We start from the raw sequence: 18,238 nt of genomic DNA on the forward strand, positions 1-18,238 counted from the left end.
CCTTGGCAAACTAAGGTGGTAGTCAAATGATAGTTCCAGTAACAGTGGCTGGTACTTACAACCTTTCTAGACTGGTGTATGTTTTCTATTGATTTAGCCTTTGAGAGCTCTAAGGCCACTTGCACACCATGGTAAGGCCTCTGAAGGACAAATTTTGTGAAAGTTTACAGTACAAATGGACATGTTTCATTCATTAAATGGATTCACTAGTATAGTATAGTACTTGCAGTATTTGTAATATTGACATAATCTCACACCTTATTATTTCACTGCCACAGCTGTGGGGTTGCCTTATTGTGACATCTTTGCAGAACTTTAGTCCTACTAAACCTCTTCAGAAGAAATCCATTTCCTTTTTTTTAAAATTAGGCAATCAGGGTTAAGAAACTTGCCCAGGGTCACACAGGTAGTAAGTGTCTGAGACTTGATTTGAACTCAGGTCCTCCTGACTCCAGGGTAAGATCGACTGTGCCAAGCTACCCCTCCATCCTTTTTATAATGAGTAGTATTATAAAGAGGGGCAGAATGGAAAAATGGAGTGAGAGAAGATCTCAGAGCCCGGAAGACTGGAATTCAAATCATCCCTCTGGTACATACTAGTTACATGACTCTGGGCAAGCCACTTAACTTTTCAATGTCCCCAAATAACTTCCTAAGACTATTAATTGCAGAAGTGCTGACTTTTATGGATGGACAGGTTCAGTCTCTATTCCTATACTGTAACAAATTCTCAGTAAATTTATAATTTTTTCTTGAATACCAATTTGAAGTTATAATACTTGGATTAATATTCTGGCTCTACTATGTACTATGTATGTGATCTTGCCTCAACCTTTCTGGGTTTCCTTTTTCTCATCTGTGAAACAGTAGGAAGTTTAATGAGATCAGTAGTTTTTTCTCTTCTGTGTCATGGGCTCCTTCAGCAGCCTGGTGAAACCTAGGAACCCCTTTTTAGAATAATGTTTTGTTGACCACATTCATAATTGAAGGAAATACTAAAATTCAATGAGAAGTTAGTGAAAGTAAATACATAATGTCTTCCCGTTCAACTTCATGGACTCCCTAAAATTTATCCACAGATCTCTTGGGAGTCCATGGACCCCAGGTTAAGAATCCTTGAACTGAAACATCTCCACGGTCCTTTAAGCTTTAGATCTGTAACAGGATATGCTTGGAAAAAGTGTCAGATTATCCACCTTCATTAAAATCCTTTTTTAAAAAATGGCTAAAGTTCGGTAGCCTGTAAAAGCAAAAGCACTGAATTTTTCAGGCAGAAAATCAGTCTTCCAATCCTAGCTCTCTGCCCCTTAGACCTGTGTGACCCTGGCTGGGCAGTCACAATCTCTTTGAGTTCCATTTTTTTTAAAATAAGTGATTTGCACTAAAATATCTCAAAGGTGTCTTCCCTGGGCAATATGACCCTTTCATATGTGGGAAAACTGTATTTCAAAAAGGCTAAGTGACTTGCCCAGGACATTACAATTATTGATTCTGTCATAACTAGGCTCTAGGTCTCCCATTTCTGTTTTCTTAGCCTGTTTGTGACTTTGTGAGTATATTTGTGGTAGGGTATTTCTGGGATCTAAATCATCCTAACTCTGGTATGAAATGTGCTTCTTCCTCAAATATTCGTCATGTTTGGCCAACCTTCAAAAAAGACTTTCTTTAGTTGGGCTTTTATCTGCTTTTATATAAGACCTCATTTCAGTGTTCTTTGTTGGTCACTTAGATTATCTATTCTCCTTGAAGGCTGAGACTTTGACTTTAAAAAATTTTTTCTCCCTACTCCCTAGCACATTATTCTTTGTAGAGTAGGTTTTTAGCAAACCTTTTAATTCATAGGGTCATAAAATCATGGATTTATAGCTGGAAGGGACCTCAGAGTTTCTTTACCCCATAGCTTCATTTTACAGATCATGGAATTAATCAGTAAATAGTTATGAAGTACCTTCTTGAGCCAGGTATTGTGCTAAGCACTGGGGATACTAAAAGACACAAAAGACAGTTCCTGCCCTCAAGGATCTTACAAACCAATGGGGGAGATAATGTGGGAACAGATATAAAGCAAGCTATCTTCAGAATAAATAGGAAATAATTAATAGCAAGAACGCACTAGAAGTAAGAGAGGTTGGAGAAGACTTCCTATAGGAGGGAAGATTTTGGTTGGGAGAGGGGAGAACGTTCCAGGAAGAGGGAACAATCAAAAAAAACGCTAAGAGCCAAGAGAGTATGTCTTGTTCTTAGAATAGTTAGGAAGCCAGTGTCACTGGAACAAAGAATAAATGTTAGGATGAAGATGATTGCGAAATCATAGAATTTAAGAGTTGAAGGTGACCTCAGAAATCTAGGCGGGGTCATACATGAACTCCTACAATAACTCACCAAAAGAAAGGATTGTCCAGCCCCTGCATAAAGACCCCCAAGGAGGAAAACCTTGAACACCAGGAAGTGTAAGTGACATGCTGGCATTAAGTGGCAAAGCTGGGCTTTGAACATAGACTTCCTGACTCTGAGTCCAGAATACCAAATTGAATAAATTATTAGGAATTCCAGATTGTCCCGAAGTACGTAAATTATAGCTAATAAATAGATAGCCCTGCATATTTTACGAAGTCCTCTCCTCACATTTCACAAGAGTTAAATTCACTTATCATTGTGCATAATATCTATCACAGCTGGAAATCCTTCCACAGTTCCCTCAGTCTGTGCCATAAAGGAGCAGTGTTGTGAAGGCGAGTTCAAGGGAAACAACCAACTAATGTTTTAACACCCAAGTGAAATAGGAAGAATAAATGGCTGTTTATTAAGTACCTACCATGTTCTAGGCACTCTGTTAAGGAGCACAAAATACAAATGCAAAAAAAATAGTTCCTTTTGTTCAGAAGCTTACATTCTAATAATGGGATACAAAGCATATTGAAGAGTGAGGGCCAAAGGGAATATTAGTCCAGGGAATCACAGGGACTGTGAATGGAGCCATAGGAAAATCAGTGGTTATTACACCCTTTCAAGGATTCCGGTTTGGTTTGATTATTGCTCACAGGGCAAGAGTAAAGGCAGATGGCAAGATCCTCCTGGGTAGGCCTTGGTTTCTTGATGCATGGCTGAATAGGATGGCATTGTCTGGGGTACTACATAATAATAATATAATAACTAGCATTTATATGGTGGTTTACAAATAGTATCTCATTTGATCCTCACAACAACCCTGGAAGGTAGATGCTGTTACTACCTCCATTTTACAGATGAAGAACCTGAGGCAGAAGGAGGTTAAGTGACTTGCCCAGAGCCACAGAGCTAAAAATTGACACTAGATTTGAACTCATATCTTTCTGGTTACAGATCTAGTACTCTGTCTACTATACCACTGAAATGTCTTCATTATAGATACAGATACAGGAGTTGGTTGAACATATTGCCACTCATCTGCTGCTCAGTATAACTCTGTCTCAGGATCAGGGACAAAGTTGAGTGAATTAACTCCTCCCCCCCCCCCCCCCCCCCCCCCCCCCGCCAGGGTTAGGAGGAAGGGCATCATTTACGGGTCTTGCTGGGGAGAAGGGAGGAAATAATGAAAGGGCAAATAGAAAGATGCCCATGCTGGGCAGGCTCTGATGTTCCTGGAAACAACAGATCGTGAAGACTTGGAATGAGTGAGTCATGAATAAATTCTTGAGTGGGGGGAGGGAGGGAGATAGTGCATCATATAAATATTCTGAATAATAAAAAGTAAAACAAAATGGAAGAAAATCCAAAAGTAGCCAGCAGCTAGAAGCACATGCTGAATCTGCAGAAACTTTTGAAAGGACAGTGTTTTTCAAAACTTTCCACATCAAACCAACCCTCATGAGACGTTAGAGTTTTTGCCCTAAGTTTCTGGTTTGCTTTAAAGAGAATTTCACTAGGTCAGAATGACTTTTCAGCCTTGTCATCTATTCACAGCTCAACCTTGGAAAACTCACTTTAGAGCTTCAGACTTCTGGAAAATGTAGATAATATTTCTTTATTCAGCAAAATTGTTCTCTTGTACAAAATTGTTTCCCTGACTCCCAGGGCATTAGAAGCCATTGTGCTCACTCTGACCAACCCCAACCCGTTTGATGCTGTCTCTAGTCCAAAGTACATATTAGTCTTTTCCTCTTCAGTTCTTCTCCTCCTACTGATTTGCCTTCCCAGGCTTCCTCTGAAAGCTCCATCTAGACTGATCTGTTCTATGTTCTCTCCCGTCTGAACACTGTCTATTTGATAAAGATACCTAGCTAATCCAGTGTTGGAGAGTGGGCCTGAAACAGATTAGTTCCCTGGTAGCTAGGTCTAATATTAGAATAAAATGAGATACTCATAAGTCATTCAACAGTCAACTAAAGGAAATTTCATTAGCAATAGCAAAGGAAAGACATTCAACAATGATATTTAGTGATATGAGAAGGGAAGAAGCACCTATTAAGAGCTGACTATGTGCTAGGCACTGTGCTAAATGCTTTATAAATATTATCTCATTTTGAGCCTCCCAACAACCCTGTGAAGTAGGTGTTATTATTATCCCCAATTTAGAGTTGAGGAAACAGAGGCAGGCTGAAATTTAAGTCACTGAGCTAGCACGTGGCAGAGACTGGATTTGAACTCAGATCTCCCTGACCCCTTGCCCAGCACTCTATTCACTGTGCCATCTAACTGCCTCACATTCCACATTGATTTATCTGAGCACAGCTTCCTGGTATTAGTTATATTTTTGTTCTATAGTCAAAAGCCTCAGACAAGGAGCTGGAGTTCTCACGACCTTTTGTATTCAGTAGAACTGGAAGCCACTCCAACACCCTGAGACATTCTTTTGAGCTAAACAAGTCTCAAGGAGAATTTCAATACCTCCTAAGGAAAATAACTTGCTTAACCCATGTAGGAAAAGACAGACCAGTTTATGTGGCAGGGACCTTGGAAATATTGCTCCTATCATACTGCACCTTTTGTTGTCAGAATCCTAAAGGTCTTCAGAGTAGCTTCCACAATTTAAATTATTTTAGGACTGTTACTGGACTACCTTGATCTTGGAGATGTAAGAGGCCTGTCATAGGCAGAAGTGAAGGAAGAAAAGTTTTTAAAAAAAATAGGAATTTAATGACTCCCTGAAGTAATGAATGAATGACTCAATATAGGAAAAGAAAGACCAAGAATCCCAGGTTTTGTCTTCTCCTGTCCCTTCAGATGACCTGAGTCCCATATCTAAAAAGTATGATCTAGGAGGTAGGTGATAACAAGAACTTTACGGTTCACAGTGGGTCCACCAAGGAAAAGAGCTGACTGTGAACTGTAGAAGTGCCAAGAACGCCAAGGCTAAAGCAAAGATACTGCCCTGCATGGTCATTTACCCTTGTGATGGGGCAGGGTCATCTATACTAAAGTAAATAAGAGATCATTGCCCTCTTACATGTAATCTGTCAGAGTCAATCCTGAAAATTTCCCTGTGCCACCAGTCCCTTTATATGAACTGGCCACAACCAGGACCTCTTATTACCAGAGAGCATATGGGCGAGGTGGAGTAGGAAAAGGGGGAAAAATAAAGTCTTTGTTTAATCAGAAGCCTCCGAGGGACCACCTTCCCTTCATTCTTGGAGCTAGGTAGAGTCATTTCGCTCTTACTGAGAGAAAGCAAGCCGTCTCTCAACAATGCCACTCTATTGTCCTCTAAACCCTCTCTGGGGAGGAATTGTCCAGTGACCACTGAGTGCCAATGACCAATTCTAGAGAGTAAGAAAATGACTTCAATGGGCCTACCTTTGCCCATTGACTGTGTCAGTGTCACTGACCACTGAGGCCCTCACTTTGGCCAGCTGCCACTGTGGTCCAGCAGCTGCCACTGCCACTGGGATCCAGGCCAATGCCTACTCTGATGCATTGTGCCATGGGTGCTGACACCTGTCATCACTGTCCACCTCGTCAAACTCAAAGGCTACCCCTCTTCTTGTGGTAATGGTCATGAGTGCTGTTACTGTGCTCCTGTCACTACAAGGGCCTAACTCTGCCCATCCCAGAGTATCGCCTCCGGTCTAATCACTGCTCCTGCTTAGATCTACTCCCACACCCTCACATACTAGGGAAGAACACCAAGGGCTTGAGAACTGTTTTGTTTCTCCTCTTGTACCAGAGCAGGAACGCTGCCCAGGGTATCCCTATTCCTGGGATCTGACTCTGCTTCTCTGAGTCAAGGCAGGGAATCACCATAGACTCAGTGCTGGCCAGTCCACCATGTTGATGAGGTCAGGAATAATTGTATTGGGATGATTCAAGTAACTTAGAGGAAACACACAGGCTTAGAATCATTCATCTATACTCAAGGCACAAAGCAAAAGAAGGTAGCCATGAATTTCTCTAGGCATGTTTTCTTGGCATTTCTGTCAAAGTGGGAGAGTGGTGGCTGAGTCTTGAAGTTACTTTTCAGAGCCCCTCATTCACCTTCCACTAAAAGTCTCAGAAAGCAAAAGAGACTTAGAGTTCATAGTTTCAGATCTAGAGGAGATGCTATTTCTCATTTTTAATTGACTCAGCCTTCCCTCACCCCCAATAAGGGGCAGTTAGGTGGCATAGTGGATACAGCATAGACCTTGGAGTCAGGAGTTCAAATTTGGCTTCAGATACCTACTAGCTGTGGGACCCTCAGCAAGTTATATAACCTATGTTTGCCTCTGTTTCCTTATCTGTGAAATAGGGATAATAATAACACCTACTTCCCGAGGTTTCTGTGAAGATTAAGTGAGACAATAGTTGTAAAGAGCTTAGCATAACGCCTAGCACCTAGTAAGAGCCATATCAATGTTAGCTATTACTATTTATCATTATTGTTAATGAGTGGGAATTTGTCTATATCCCATTACAGGAAAAGCCTGTGGGATCCTGGGGAGGATCAAGCAACTTCCTTTCCAGGGCTTTTCCCAGGACCTTGTAACAAAAAGTCCAAAGTTATGTGGCACAGCCCTCAATGCCCCCCAGATACCCCATTAAATAGATTCAAACAGTTTTTTAGCCCAGTGTTTCAAACTATATCAAACTATTCCCAAAGGTGGGAGGGAGGGAAAGTCCCAGGCCCAGACCTAGGTCTAGTGCTTGGTGGGCCTGGAGACCACTATCACTCCCAAATTAAAAAAGAAAATCCAACAGATTACCATTTACTGCTGCTTTTATCAGGATGTAGTTCTTAATGATACAGAACATATTCACACAGGTCACTCCTTGCTGAATGACCACAGACAGTTTACTCCCAAGAGTATCAGAGGATGTCTCACAACAAATCACTACCATCACTAGAGGCATCAACAAAAAAAATTTAAGAAGCAGAAAGGCCATCAGGGCTCCCTTTTCTCTGCTTCACCCATTCCCCCACTTCAACCAGATGAGTCTGCTGTAATCCTGTATGACTGCTGCTAATTGTTGTGGGTTAAACAGACCTACAATATTGAACTTAAGTTGTTGTTCAGCTGTTTTTCAGTCATATCTGACTCTTTGTGACCCAGTTTGGGTGGTAGGAGGGTATAAATGAGAGTTTCAGGATGGGCAAGTGTGGAGGGATTATGAACTTACTCGTTGAAGTGAACAACCTAATGGATATAACAGATTCATCTGAGCATTGAGTATTTTAAGTGGCAGATACTTAAAGATATAAAGACACTGGATGGCAGGCACTGAAGATATAAAGACAAAACCAAAAATAGTCCCTTTCCTCAAAAATCTCATATCCACCAAAAGGAAGTCACATATTAGTAAATATAAAATATGCAAGTAATAAGTACAAAGTCATATAGGGCAGGGTGGAGATCACTAACAATTTGGGGATCAATTAATCAATAAAGTACTTATTACATTTTATATATTTTATATTATTTATATCAATATGTGCTTATTATATACTTATATATAATATGTTTATATTACATATATTATTATATTGCTGGGGATACACGTACAAAGAATGGAATAATCCCTGTTGGCAAGGGGCTTGCATTCTAATGGAGAACCAAGGACATATAAAAAAAGAACACAATTATGGAGTGAATAAATACAAATACACACCAAGTAGATAAGTACAAAGTAGTTTGTAAGGAGAGGTACTGACATTTGGAGAGATCAGTAAAGGCTTCCACAAAAACTAGTGTTTGTGCTGTATCTTAAAGCAAAAGGGCTTCAGGAAACAAAAGGGAGAAGGAAATACATTCCAGGCATGGGGGATGACCAGTGCAAAGACATGGACATGGAAGATGAATGGTATATGTGGGGAATAGAAAGAAAAGCCAGTTTGACTGGATTGCAGAGGGCAGGAGGGTGAGTAATAGCCGATGAGACTGAAAAGGAGATGATTGTCAAGTTGTCCAAGGCTTTTAAAGCAAAACAGAGTAGTTCGTATTTTATCCTAGAGGTAATAGGGAACCAATGGAGCTGGTTGAGTGGAAGAATCCCATGATCCAGTCTGTGCTTAAGGAAATTTAGTTTGCGGACTGTGTGAGGGATAGACTGGTGCTGATAGAGACTTGAGGCAGGGGGACCAAGCAGGTGACTATTTGCAATAATCTAGGCAAGAAGTTATGAAGGTTTTAAACAGCTGGGGGGTCAGATGTATGAGATGCTGTGAAGGTAGAAATGGGAAGATTTGACAACTAGTTTGATATGTTGGGTAAAAGACAGTGAGGAGGATAACATCAAGATTATGAACTTGGGAGGCTGGAAGGATGGTGTTGCTTTGTATCAGTAAGCACCCCAATATACGCAGAGGGGCCTGCTATCACAAGTGCTTAGATCTGCATTCATAAAAGGAAAGACAGCTTTTGAGGGGTTAACAATCACTTTAATCAAGTACATGTAACATTCCTTTAACCAAGCATATATATCATTCATTTAGTTCAGGGGAGTCAACACCTTGAACTTCAAAGAAAATACAGAGAAATTAAAAGTCAACAGACATGGCTTCCTCTGCCTGAATTCATCAGACAGGTGGACTCCAACTGCCTGACCATAGTTACCAGAGAGGGAAGCATGACATCTGGGTTCTCAAAGCTGAGGGCCTCCTTAGTGACTTCCCAGAGTCCTCATCTGACCAAGCAAACACTTCCAGTCAATGAGTCCCAAAGTAATCGACAGACATGGCTTCCTCTGACTGACCATAATTCAACAGACAGGTACAGCTGTCTGACCAATGTTACCAGAGAGGGAAGCTTGACATCTGGTTTCTCAAAGCTGAGGGGCTCCTTAGCAGCTTCCCAGAGTCCTTGTCTGGCACTCAAACCTTGTTGCAAAAACTAAGCCCCAAAGTAAAACCTCACCCTCATAGTCTTTATACACTTTTTAGAGCCAGAAAGCATTACACCCTTGGAGAATAAGTGCCTCATGAGCAAAAGATGTGGACCTTCTTACAAATCTTCCCAGGCCTGACAAATGGGTAAGAAAGATACCCCCAGTCACATTCAAATAACGGCATTATACTTCTTGATTATACTAAAAGAAAAACAGCAAAAGATCCTATTTTACTTGCCATTACATGCTTTGAAAAAAATAGGGATATTTGGAAGGAGGGAGGTTTTGAGAGCAAAGATAATGAGTCCAGTTTTGGGTACGTTGAGTTTAAGATGTCTCTGGAACATTCAGATTGGAATATTCAAAAAGCAACTGATGACGTCTCAGTGAAGTCTGGGGGAGCTGAGATTTCCAAAGTTTCACTTTGCATCTGCTGCCCTGCCTGGTTTCAATTTCACTGAATAGGTCCCTCTTGGGATAAACTCGCCATTGTTAAACTCACCCACAAGCTGCCAACTCAAGCCTTGATAGACTCCACCTCCCTCAGCCTCCTTTCCCCTGTTTGGAGGGCAGAGTGCAAATTCCTCCCAATGCCTTCCTTTATAGAGGTCAGAAACTGAACTCTAAGATCATTCTACTTTGCATCTGCTGCCTTGCTTGCTTTCAACTCCACAGAACAAAATGCCCCCACACCAGGTGCCCCCTGGTATCCCATTCTCCCTTCACTTTTCTGACTCCTTTTGTGTGTCGTCTTTCCTTTTGTAGATTGTAAGCTCACTGAGGGCAGAGATTATCTTACTTTTTATTAATTGTATCCTCAGTGTGTTTGTCCTTCGTTGCCGAAGAAGACCATGCCATCAGAGAAATAATGACATGACTTGTACTTGACTTTGTTTTGAGTGAGGGAGGGCTGTGCAGGTCACCAGCCTCACTTCTCCTCCAGAGCCATCTGAATCCAGTGACCAGATATTCATCAGGATGATTGGAGATGAACCAGGATGAGGCAGTTGGGGTTAAGTGACTTGCCCAAGGTCGCACAGCTAGTGAGTGTCAAGTGTCTGAGGTGAGATTTGAACTCAGGTCCTCCTGACTCCTGCACTGGTGCTCTATCCACTGCACCACCTAGCTGTATCCTCAGTATCAGCACAGAAGCTGGCACACTAGGAGCTTAATAAATGTTTGGGCACAAACATACACATTTATATATGTGTATTTTATATATGTATATCTATATGTACACACATGCATGTGTACATAAACATATATGTGGATAGGGGTGTGTCTGGAGCTCATCTGCAGAGAGATGACAGTTAAATTCTTGAGTTGATGAGGCAAAAGAGTGTTGAGGGAGAATAGATGCATGTCAAGGTCATAACCTTTGGGGTCCCTAACTATAGGGGCCATGATATTGATATAAGTCAACAGAGAAGACTTACTTAGAAGGAGAGGTCAGACCAGAGAGTGACATCATAAAAGTCCATGTGTAAGAGATGACACTTGAGCTGAGCCTTGAAGGAAGAAAGAGAATCCAAAAGAAAGAGACAAATACAGCACATTCCAGGTGAGGATAAAAGCCCTTGTAAAGACCTAGAATCAACACGCTACTGACACACAAAAAACTCACCACCATCAGGGTTCACTGCCAAATTTTTAGAGGCTTGTACCTATTCGGGTGTTAAAATAAAAGAATAACATCAAATATATCATTTCCTCCAAAGCATATACTTACCCACCTCCATACCCTTCAAGAGCAGACTGGAAGCATTAGAGATGGTTTCTTTTTCAGTCTTTTCAGATTCTTTGTGATTTCATTTGGAGTTTTCTTGGCAAAGATACTGGAATAGTTTGAAATTTTTTTTTCTCCAGTCCATTTTACAGATGAAGAAATTGAGGTAAACAGGGTTAAGTGACTTGCCCAGGGTCATATAGCTAGTAAGTATCTGAGACCAGATACGAACCCAGGTCCTCCTGATTCCTGGCGTTCTATCCACTACACCCCCTTGACAACTTAGAGATAGTTACTTCCATGGAAAAGAAGGAATCTGAGTTTTTATGCAGATGTCATCATGTAGGTCCATCTTTTTAAAGCATTAGTACAATAATAGTAACTGAAACAACACAAGTGGAGGACATGACATGACACAGAGATTAGGTGATTTTCTTATAAACAAAAACGGTAAATACATCAAAATGAATGATTAAAACTCCAAAATGGATTATACGGTTTGAATCATCCATTTTGGCTTTTTAGATTGAGCAATATATCCAGATAACACTATCAGTTTTTACAGGATAGAGATACAGCCCGTGATTTATTTCAAATCTGGTTGAATATAAGAATTTTTTCTTTTGATTGGAAATCCTGCAAAATCAGACAGATTTATCAGTAAAAGGATGGAACCGATCATTACTTGTAGCTCTGCTCACATGACCTAATTGTCTTTCCAATCCTAAATACTACAACCCAATGAACTGCAGAACTTAAACTGTCATGTCTAGGATGGATCCCATTCATGGTGTTAACCCTGGGAGTGCTGGAAGGACCTTATTCTAATTTTGCTTCACCTGTAACACAATACCTGTAGTATGGGGCTGGAGATCTGCACCAACCTCAGTCAAGTGAAACAGTTGGGGAAAAAAATTCAATACCTACTTTCTTTGTTAAAGTGGAGAACTAAAGGTATTCAGAACATTGAGTATACTGTCAGCCTTGATGCACTGATTTAGTTTTATTGAACTGTTTTTCCCCATCCTTCTGTTATATTCTTCACTAATATCTCTCTGGTAGGGGAAGAGGGAAATGATATATTGGAAAGTAAAGGTGATGGGGCAGCTAGATAGCACAGTAGATAGAGTGCCAGGCCTGGAGTCAGAAAGACCTGAGTTCAAATCTAGCCTTCAGACACTTATTAGCTGTATTCCTCTGGGCAAGTCACTTAATCCTATTTACCTCAGTTTCCTCCTCTGTAAAATGAGCTGAAGAAAGAAAAGGCAAATCACTCCAGTATCTTTGCTAAGAAAACCCCAAATGGAATCACAGAGAGTTGGACACAACTAAAATAACTGAACAGGAACAGTGAAAACAACAGTAGTTTTTTTTTTAAATAAGGAATTCTGTGTGTTAATTTGATATATTGCAAAATACGGAACTTATCAATAGGGTATGAAGAGGTAGGGCTATACAAAAGAAAGAGCATTGGGTGTCACTAGGCATAAAAAGGTTTGAGCACAAGCCCCATTTTCCTCAACTATGTGACTTTGGGAGTGTTTTCTCTTTAACCCCTCTCAGCTACCATTTCCTTGTTGTAACACTGATGATACTTTTACTATCTACTCAGAAGGTTGCTATGAATATCAAATGAGATTTCTATATGTAGAAAGACTTTGGAACCACAGAGCACTAGATAAGTGTAAGCTATTATTACTGTAAAAAGTTTCAGGCTATTTCCACCTAGATCCCTAACACTGGTCCTGTGTCCTTATCCTTAATGGGGGCTGGGCAGCCTATAACTGACCAAGGTTCATCATGCTGATGGAAACAACCCTTGGTTGGGGAATAAGAAGAGTCATACCAGACCAAGTATCAGCATAGATGGAGATCAGGAACACTGAGCATCAAGCCAGTATCTGGGTCTGGAGAGAATGGTTACTGATGGGGAAAAAACCAGAGTTGGGCTCAAAACCAGGGGTTTGCTATAAGATCATAGAAGCGGAGCTGGAGAGAGGGAAAGGAAAGTTTCAGGTTTCTGGCCTGCAACATCTCAGTACCAGGGAAGGAGTCACAGTAGACATAGGTTCAGCTGGTTGCACTGCAAAAAGGGCTTTGTGAATATCTGAGCACCTTAAACTAGCCTCCAGTCTGGGCCAAACCCACTCCCCAATCTGCTGCTGCCTCCAGGGAATCCACAGACCAACTGACATCCAGAGGATGGGAGCAGTGATGTGCTGGAGCTCTGGACGCTCTTTGGAGGAACAGCACCCTTCCACATCACAAATCATTACAACCATAACTGAGCCCGTTTTCTCTTCCTTTGAACTGTGATCTTTGTGTCAAATAAAAGCGTGCTTTTCCACTTTAAGGAAACAATGTACAAAACCCTCTAAACTAAGAGTGACCTCCCGTATGCAATTTCAAATTTGAATTTAATGTATAGAAATCCATTTTACACACATCTTTTCAGGAATGTATTTGTATTTATAACTGTATTCATTTCTATTTCTAGGACATAGCACAGTGCCTGGCATATAGTAGGTGCTTAATAAATGCTTGTTGATTGCTCGATTGGATGAATGCATTTATTCCATAAGACAATGTTTGACTATATAACATGACCAGTTTGACTGCTTTTTATTTTTTTTCACTTTTCAAGTGACTATTGTGTAAGGACAAGATTTAACTACTAAAAATTAAGGAAAATATAATGTATCACTACAGCACTACCAACCTAAAAAGACTAATGTAACATTCTTTCAATCACACATTTAAAAACACTTTTTTTTTTGCATGAGAGAAAAAGAAAACCATAGACTAGGAGTCAAAAGATTTAGATTTGAATTTTGTTTCTGACATTTACTAGTTGTGTTATCACTGAAAAGTCTGTGATCACAAGATCATAGATTTAGATCTAATGGGGTCCTCGGAGGTGATCTAGCACAACCGCATAACCCCTTTATTTACAAATGAGAAACCCCCCTAAAGAGATGAGACCAGTTGGTCTCCATGTATTAGTAGTCTCTTCATCAGAAAAATGGGGATAATAATACTTGTAGGAACTACTCCTGCCCCTTAAAACTCCCTCCCTACACACAGACACACAGACACATACACACACATACAGAGTTTCTGAGAGGATTAAATAAAATAATATATAAAATATCTTGTAAACCACAAAGCACTATATAAATGTCGGGGGTTTGTGTGTGTGTGTGTGTGTGTGTGTGTGTGTGTGTGTGTGTGTGTGTGTGTGTGTGTGTGTGTGTGTAGTTTTGTCCATTAGTTGTGTGTGACTCTTTGTGACCCTCTGGGGGTTTTCTTGAAAGAGATACTGGAGTGGTTTGCCATTTACTTTTCCAGAGGAGAAAAGTGAGGTTGACAGGGTTAAGTGACTTGTCCAAGGTCACAGAGCTAATAAATGACTATGGTCAGATTTGAACTTGGGTCCTCCTGATTCCAGGGCAAGCATTCTATCTACAACTCCACCTAAATCACTTTTCATTCACTTTAATAGGAAGTGTCCCTAGTGTTTAAGGATGGATGGAGCTCCATTGATGTAATTTCTTCAGCTCCTGTTAAGTAAAACCAATAAGTAGCTCAATTTTACATTTGTGCTATGATATGAACTTTAAAAGGGCACATTTATTAAAATCCATGGGGAAAAATGGAAAACAAATTTGATAATCCACCATCATCAGACTTGGTAACTTAAAACACCACCTTTACTTCCTGGGGTTCAGAAGACACTAACAAGGGTTACTATCCCAATCCTCAGGAATATCCCTAAGAGTTAAATGGGAAACACTGTGTTTGTTAATTTGGGCTGGGTTAGCAGAATCAGATCAACCAGGAAACACATGAATAGCTAAGAGACCAGCTGTACTGATGAGCCTTTCTCTCCCTCCAAAAGTGACTGTATTTTAATAGCTTGCTTAAATTGACTCAAAATGTCCTGAAGCATAATGAAAAAATGAAAATACCTTTCTCTTTCTCAGAATACAGAGCCCTTTTGGAGGAGGGAGGGGACATTAAGGATAGGTGTTCTATAGGTTGTTGTCTATGTACTGTCGAGATCTCACGAGAATCAGATCTCATTTCAGAGATGCAGTGGAAAGGGCACCAGATTTCATGAAAATCAATTGTTTGTAAAGGAAATGGACCATGGCTTAATTTGACAAGTTATTTTCTCTTCGGAGATTTTAAGTGGACCCTTGTAAGAGGATTCCAAAACTAGGTCTATTACAAAGTAGTTTCTTAGGGTCATGGTTTAATTGACCTTTTCCTCCTCTTACTTCTACCACCTCTAAAGAACATAGAAATCAATTATATTTTTCAAAGCATTTAACTAATACTAGCTCGGGCCCTATTTTCTCCAAAATACAACCCTCTAAAAGCTTTCCTTCTTCTCTGCCCTGCAGAGTGTGTGCTCCAGATGGCTTTCAACTCCCTCTCCGATGAACTGCAAATTATCTTAAAGCAGCATCTCCCAGACTGGTTTCATTGTTTCAAACCCTGATAGCCTACCAAGGAAGCTGCCCCTCTGTGCTGGACTGAAACTGACCACTAACCAGGAGATTCCCTTCCTGAGTGCTCAGATAGGTTATCTTCTGACTGAGGAAAGATGAGGGCAGAACTGGAAAGAAGTGAACACCTGACCCTTTTCTTAAAGATAACTTCTCTCAAACCTACTATACTGTTCTCCAGACATTATTACAATGGAACAAGTTTGCTGTTAAGTTCATTTGCAGAAAGTACTTTTGGGGTTTTTGACCTAAAAATACTCAAAGATTTTTTGCGATACCTAGGATGGCTCAAAACTGGATTTTGTGTTGTCTTATTCTAGGTGCAGAAAACTGTGTCGAACAGAAGCTGAGAGCACCTCGCAGAAGATGTCAGCAGCCCAAAATGCTGAATAGCCCTGAGGATAACATGTACTATAACCAGTTAAACGTGAGTTCAAAGTGGCCATAAAGCGTTTTACTGGCTTTGTTTCCAGTTAATAATTCTGTTATTAATACCTGTTCCAGCCGCTCCAGCCCCACCCCCATGCTCTTCTCCTCTCCTCCTGAACATGTGCTTATGCTCTTTATCTGTTGCTTTCATGTCAGGATGTCTGCCTTCACGGTGAATAATTGATGCGGTTTATCAAAGACGAGCAAGATGCATGCTTCATCAGGCTCACTTGAGCCCTTTGATCAAAAAAATTATGCTGTGACTTCTGATATTATCAGCATCTGCTTGCATTCAACACAAAATCACTTTGAATTAAAAATTAACGACTTGCTGCTTTGCTTTGACTGTGTGTTCTTGGCCCTCTCCACAGGGAACTCTAGAATATCAAGGGAGCAAGAGGAAGCCAAGAAAATTTGGGTAAATATGTCTTCTTAGTTCTAAGCAACTGTAAACAGAAGGAGTCCTTTGTGAAATTACAGTAAATGCAAAACTTTCTAGAGAGATTTCTAAAAATAAGCAATTAGAATGCTCAGCCATTATTAACACTGGGAACTTAAAAAAAAACAGTACCAAGTAGCACTTGTATCGGCTAGTATCTAAGAAGGCAGTCCAATGATGGGGTTGGATTAGATGGTCTTTAAAGTCCCTTCTGGAAGCAACATTCTAGTACTCTGGGAGTCTGGGAAATTGTCTCCTACTGGCAAATGTTCTTTTCGCATTCTTTCCCATAGGTACTCCAGAGACTTTTAGTTTCCCTTTAGTGTGAAAGAGATAGGAAGGTTGTAGCCTTTTATCTACAGATTAGATGTAGCATACACACATCCATACACACACATACACACACACACACACACACACACACACACACACACACACTGCAAGTATGACAACTTTTACAGAATAACCCATGGATCAGAATTCTATCTTTACCTGCAAAGATCATCCCCAAAGGTCAAAGGGAAATTTGGCCTTCTGATTCTTGGTAAGTAGGGTGAAGAGACAAGAGGAATTCATCAGGGCACATACTGAGGCTCTTAGAGAAAGCACTTGCATCTCTAAGGAACCAGAGACAGCCAATTTGTTTCCCATAAATCAGCAGTGCCAATATGATAACAACTTCCAGCCACAGCTCTCTTTGCCTCATTATAAGTGTGTGACCCAGAAGTGAAAGGTGTGGCAGGCAGTCATTAATCTTGCTAGCCATACAGGTTCCCTAGAAAGTGATTTAAAGAGGAGAAACTCTTTGGGATACGATACCCTTAAAGCAGTGATGCTTCCATATAATTCCAGCCCTGTCCCGTTCAGACTGTTTGTATAACATTAGCAGCACTGCTGATGGCGATGACATCAGGAATTCTTTCACTCTGTTTTCTTTTCCCCACAAAATTAATTCCCTTTCCTTGTCATAGCCAAATCAAACTGCTTGATGGGGAAGACGAATATTACAAATCGCTGTCTGCTGTGGATTCTATCCCTGAAGAAGACAACTCTGTCCACTGTTCCCCGCTTTCCTCATCCTCTGGAGGAGAGCCTTTGGCTAAAAGCTGAGCTGTGCTACCTGCCCCTCAATCTGCTGCTGCTGGTAAGAACAATTATTATTAAATTCCCAAACCAGTCTTTAACCTGAAGGCACTGAAATCACATCAGGGAGTCTATCTCCCCCTTGTTAAGTGACCCACCTTAACAAAGAGACGCTGCTGTTTCTAGTACAAACCACCTCAGTTCTGCTGCAAACCATTATTTCAGGCTTGACTCAGCAATTTGATGTCACATGGCAAAAGAAGAATGACATCTCATGGAATGCTGAAACAACCCCCTAGCAAAGAAAAAAAGAAATTTAAACACACACGTACACATACCATGTATGGCATTACATCATGCCCTGTTTGAGCAGAAACATCTGAAAACATGAGTCTGACTCAAAACCATCCGAAAAGAGGGGGAAGAGGGATGTTAAGGTCACTAGGAAGACTGGGTCTGGCTTTCCAAAACATGTTCCTTAAAAGTGGTATTTCGCCATCCTCCAGCTCAAAGCTAAGAATCTTCTTTATGATGCCACTGGCTCCTACCTCTGCTCTGCTCTGCTCTGCTCATTAAGTGTGTGCTCTCTGATTGATGGAGTCCTGTCTCTGTGAGTAAAAGTGAGTTAAGCTGGAAAGACCAAATCAATTGCAGTAACAGAGAGGCACATTTAACTGACCACATCATTATGGATTGTAAGCTTTAATGTATGTCTGGAGGTACACATAAAGCAAATGTGTAATGGGGGAGGAGGGAATAAGGTGTTTATTTTGT

General features: G+C 40.7%; 1 protein-coding gene across 1 annotated transcript in view; it reads left to right on the top strand.

Annotated features, from left to right (window-relative positions):
• Nucleotides 1-18,238, top strand: part of MYO3B (myosin IIIB) — a 630,862-nt gene that overhangs the window by 548,493 nt on the left and 64,131 nt on the right. The window contains exons 32-34 of the mRNA XM_072615711.1: nucleotides 15,834-15,940; nucleotides 16,314-16,360; nucleotides 17,353-17,525. Of these exons, the coding sequence (XP_072471812.1) occupies nucleotides 15,834-15,940; nucleotides 16,314-16,360; nucleotides 17,353-17,491 (293 nt within the window). The 3' untranslated portion in view covers nucleotides 17,492-17,525. The remainder of the gene's footprint in view (nucleotides 1-15,833; nucleotides 15,941-16,313; nucleotides 16,361-17,352; nucleotides 17,526-18,238) is intronic.

This window comes from Notamacropus eugenii, chromosome 5, assembly GCF_028372415.1.
Source record: "Notamacropus eugenii isolate mMacEug1 chromosome 5, mMacEug1.pri_v2, whole genome shotgun sequence".
NCBI lineage: Eukaryota > Metazoa > Chordata > Mammalia > Diprotodontia > Macropodidae > Notamacropus > Notamacropus eugenii.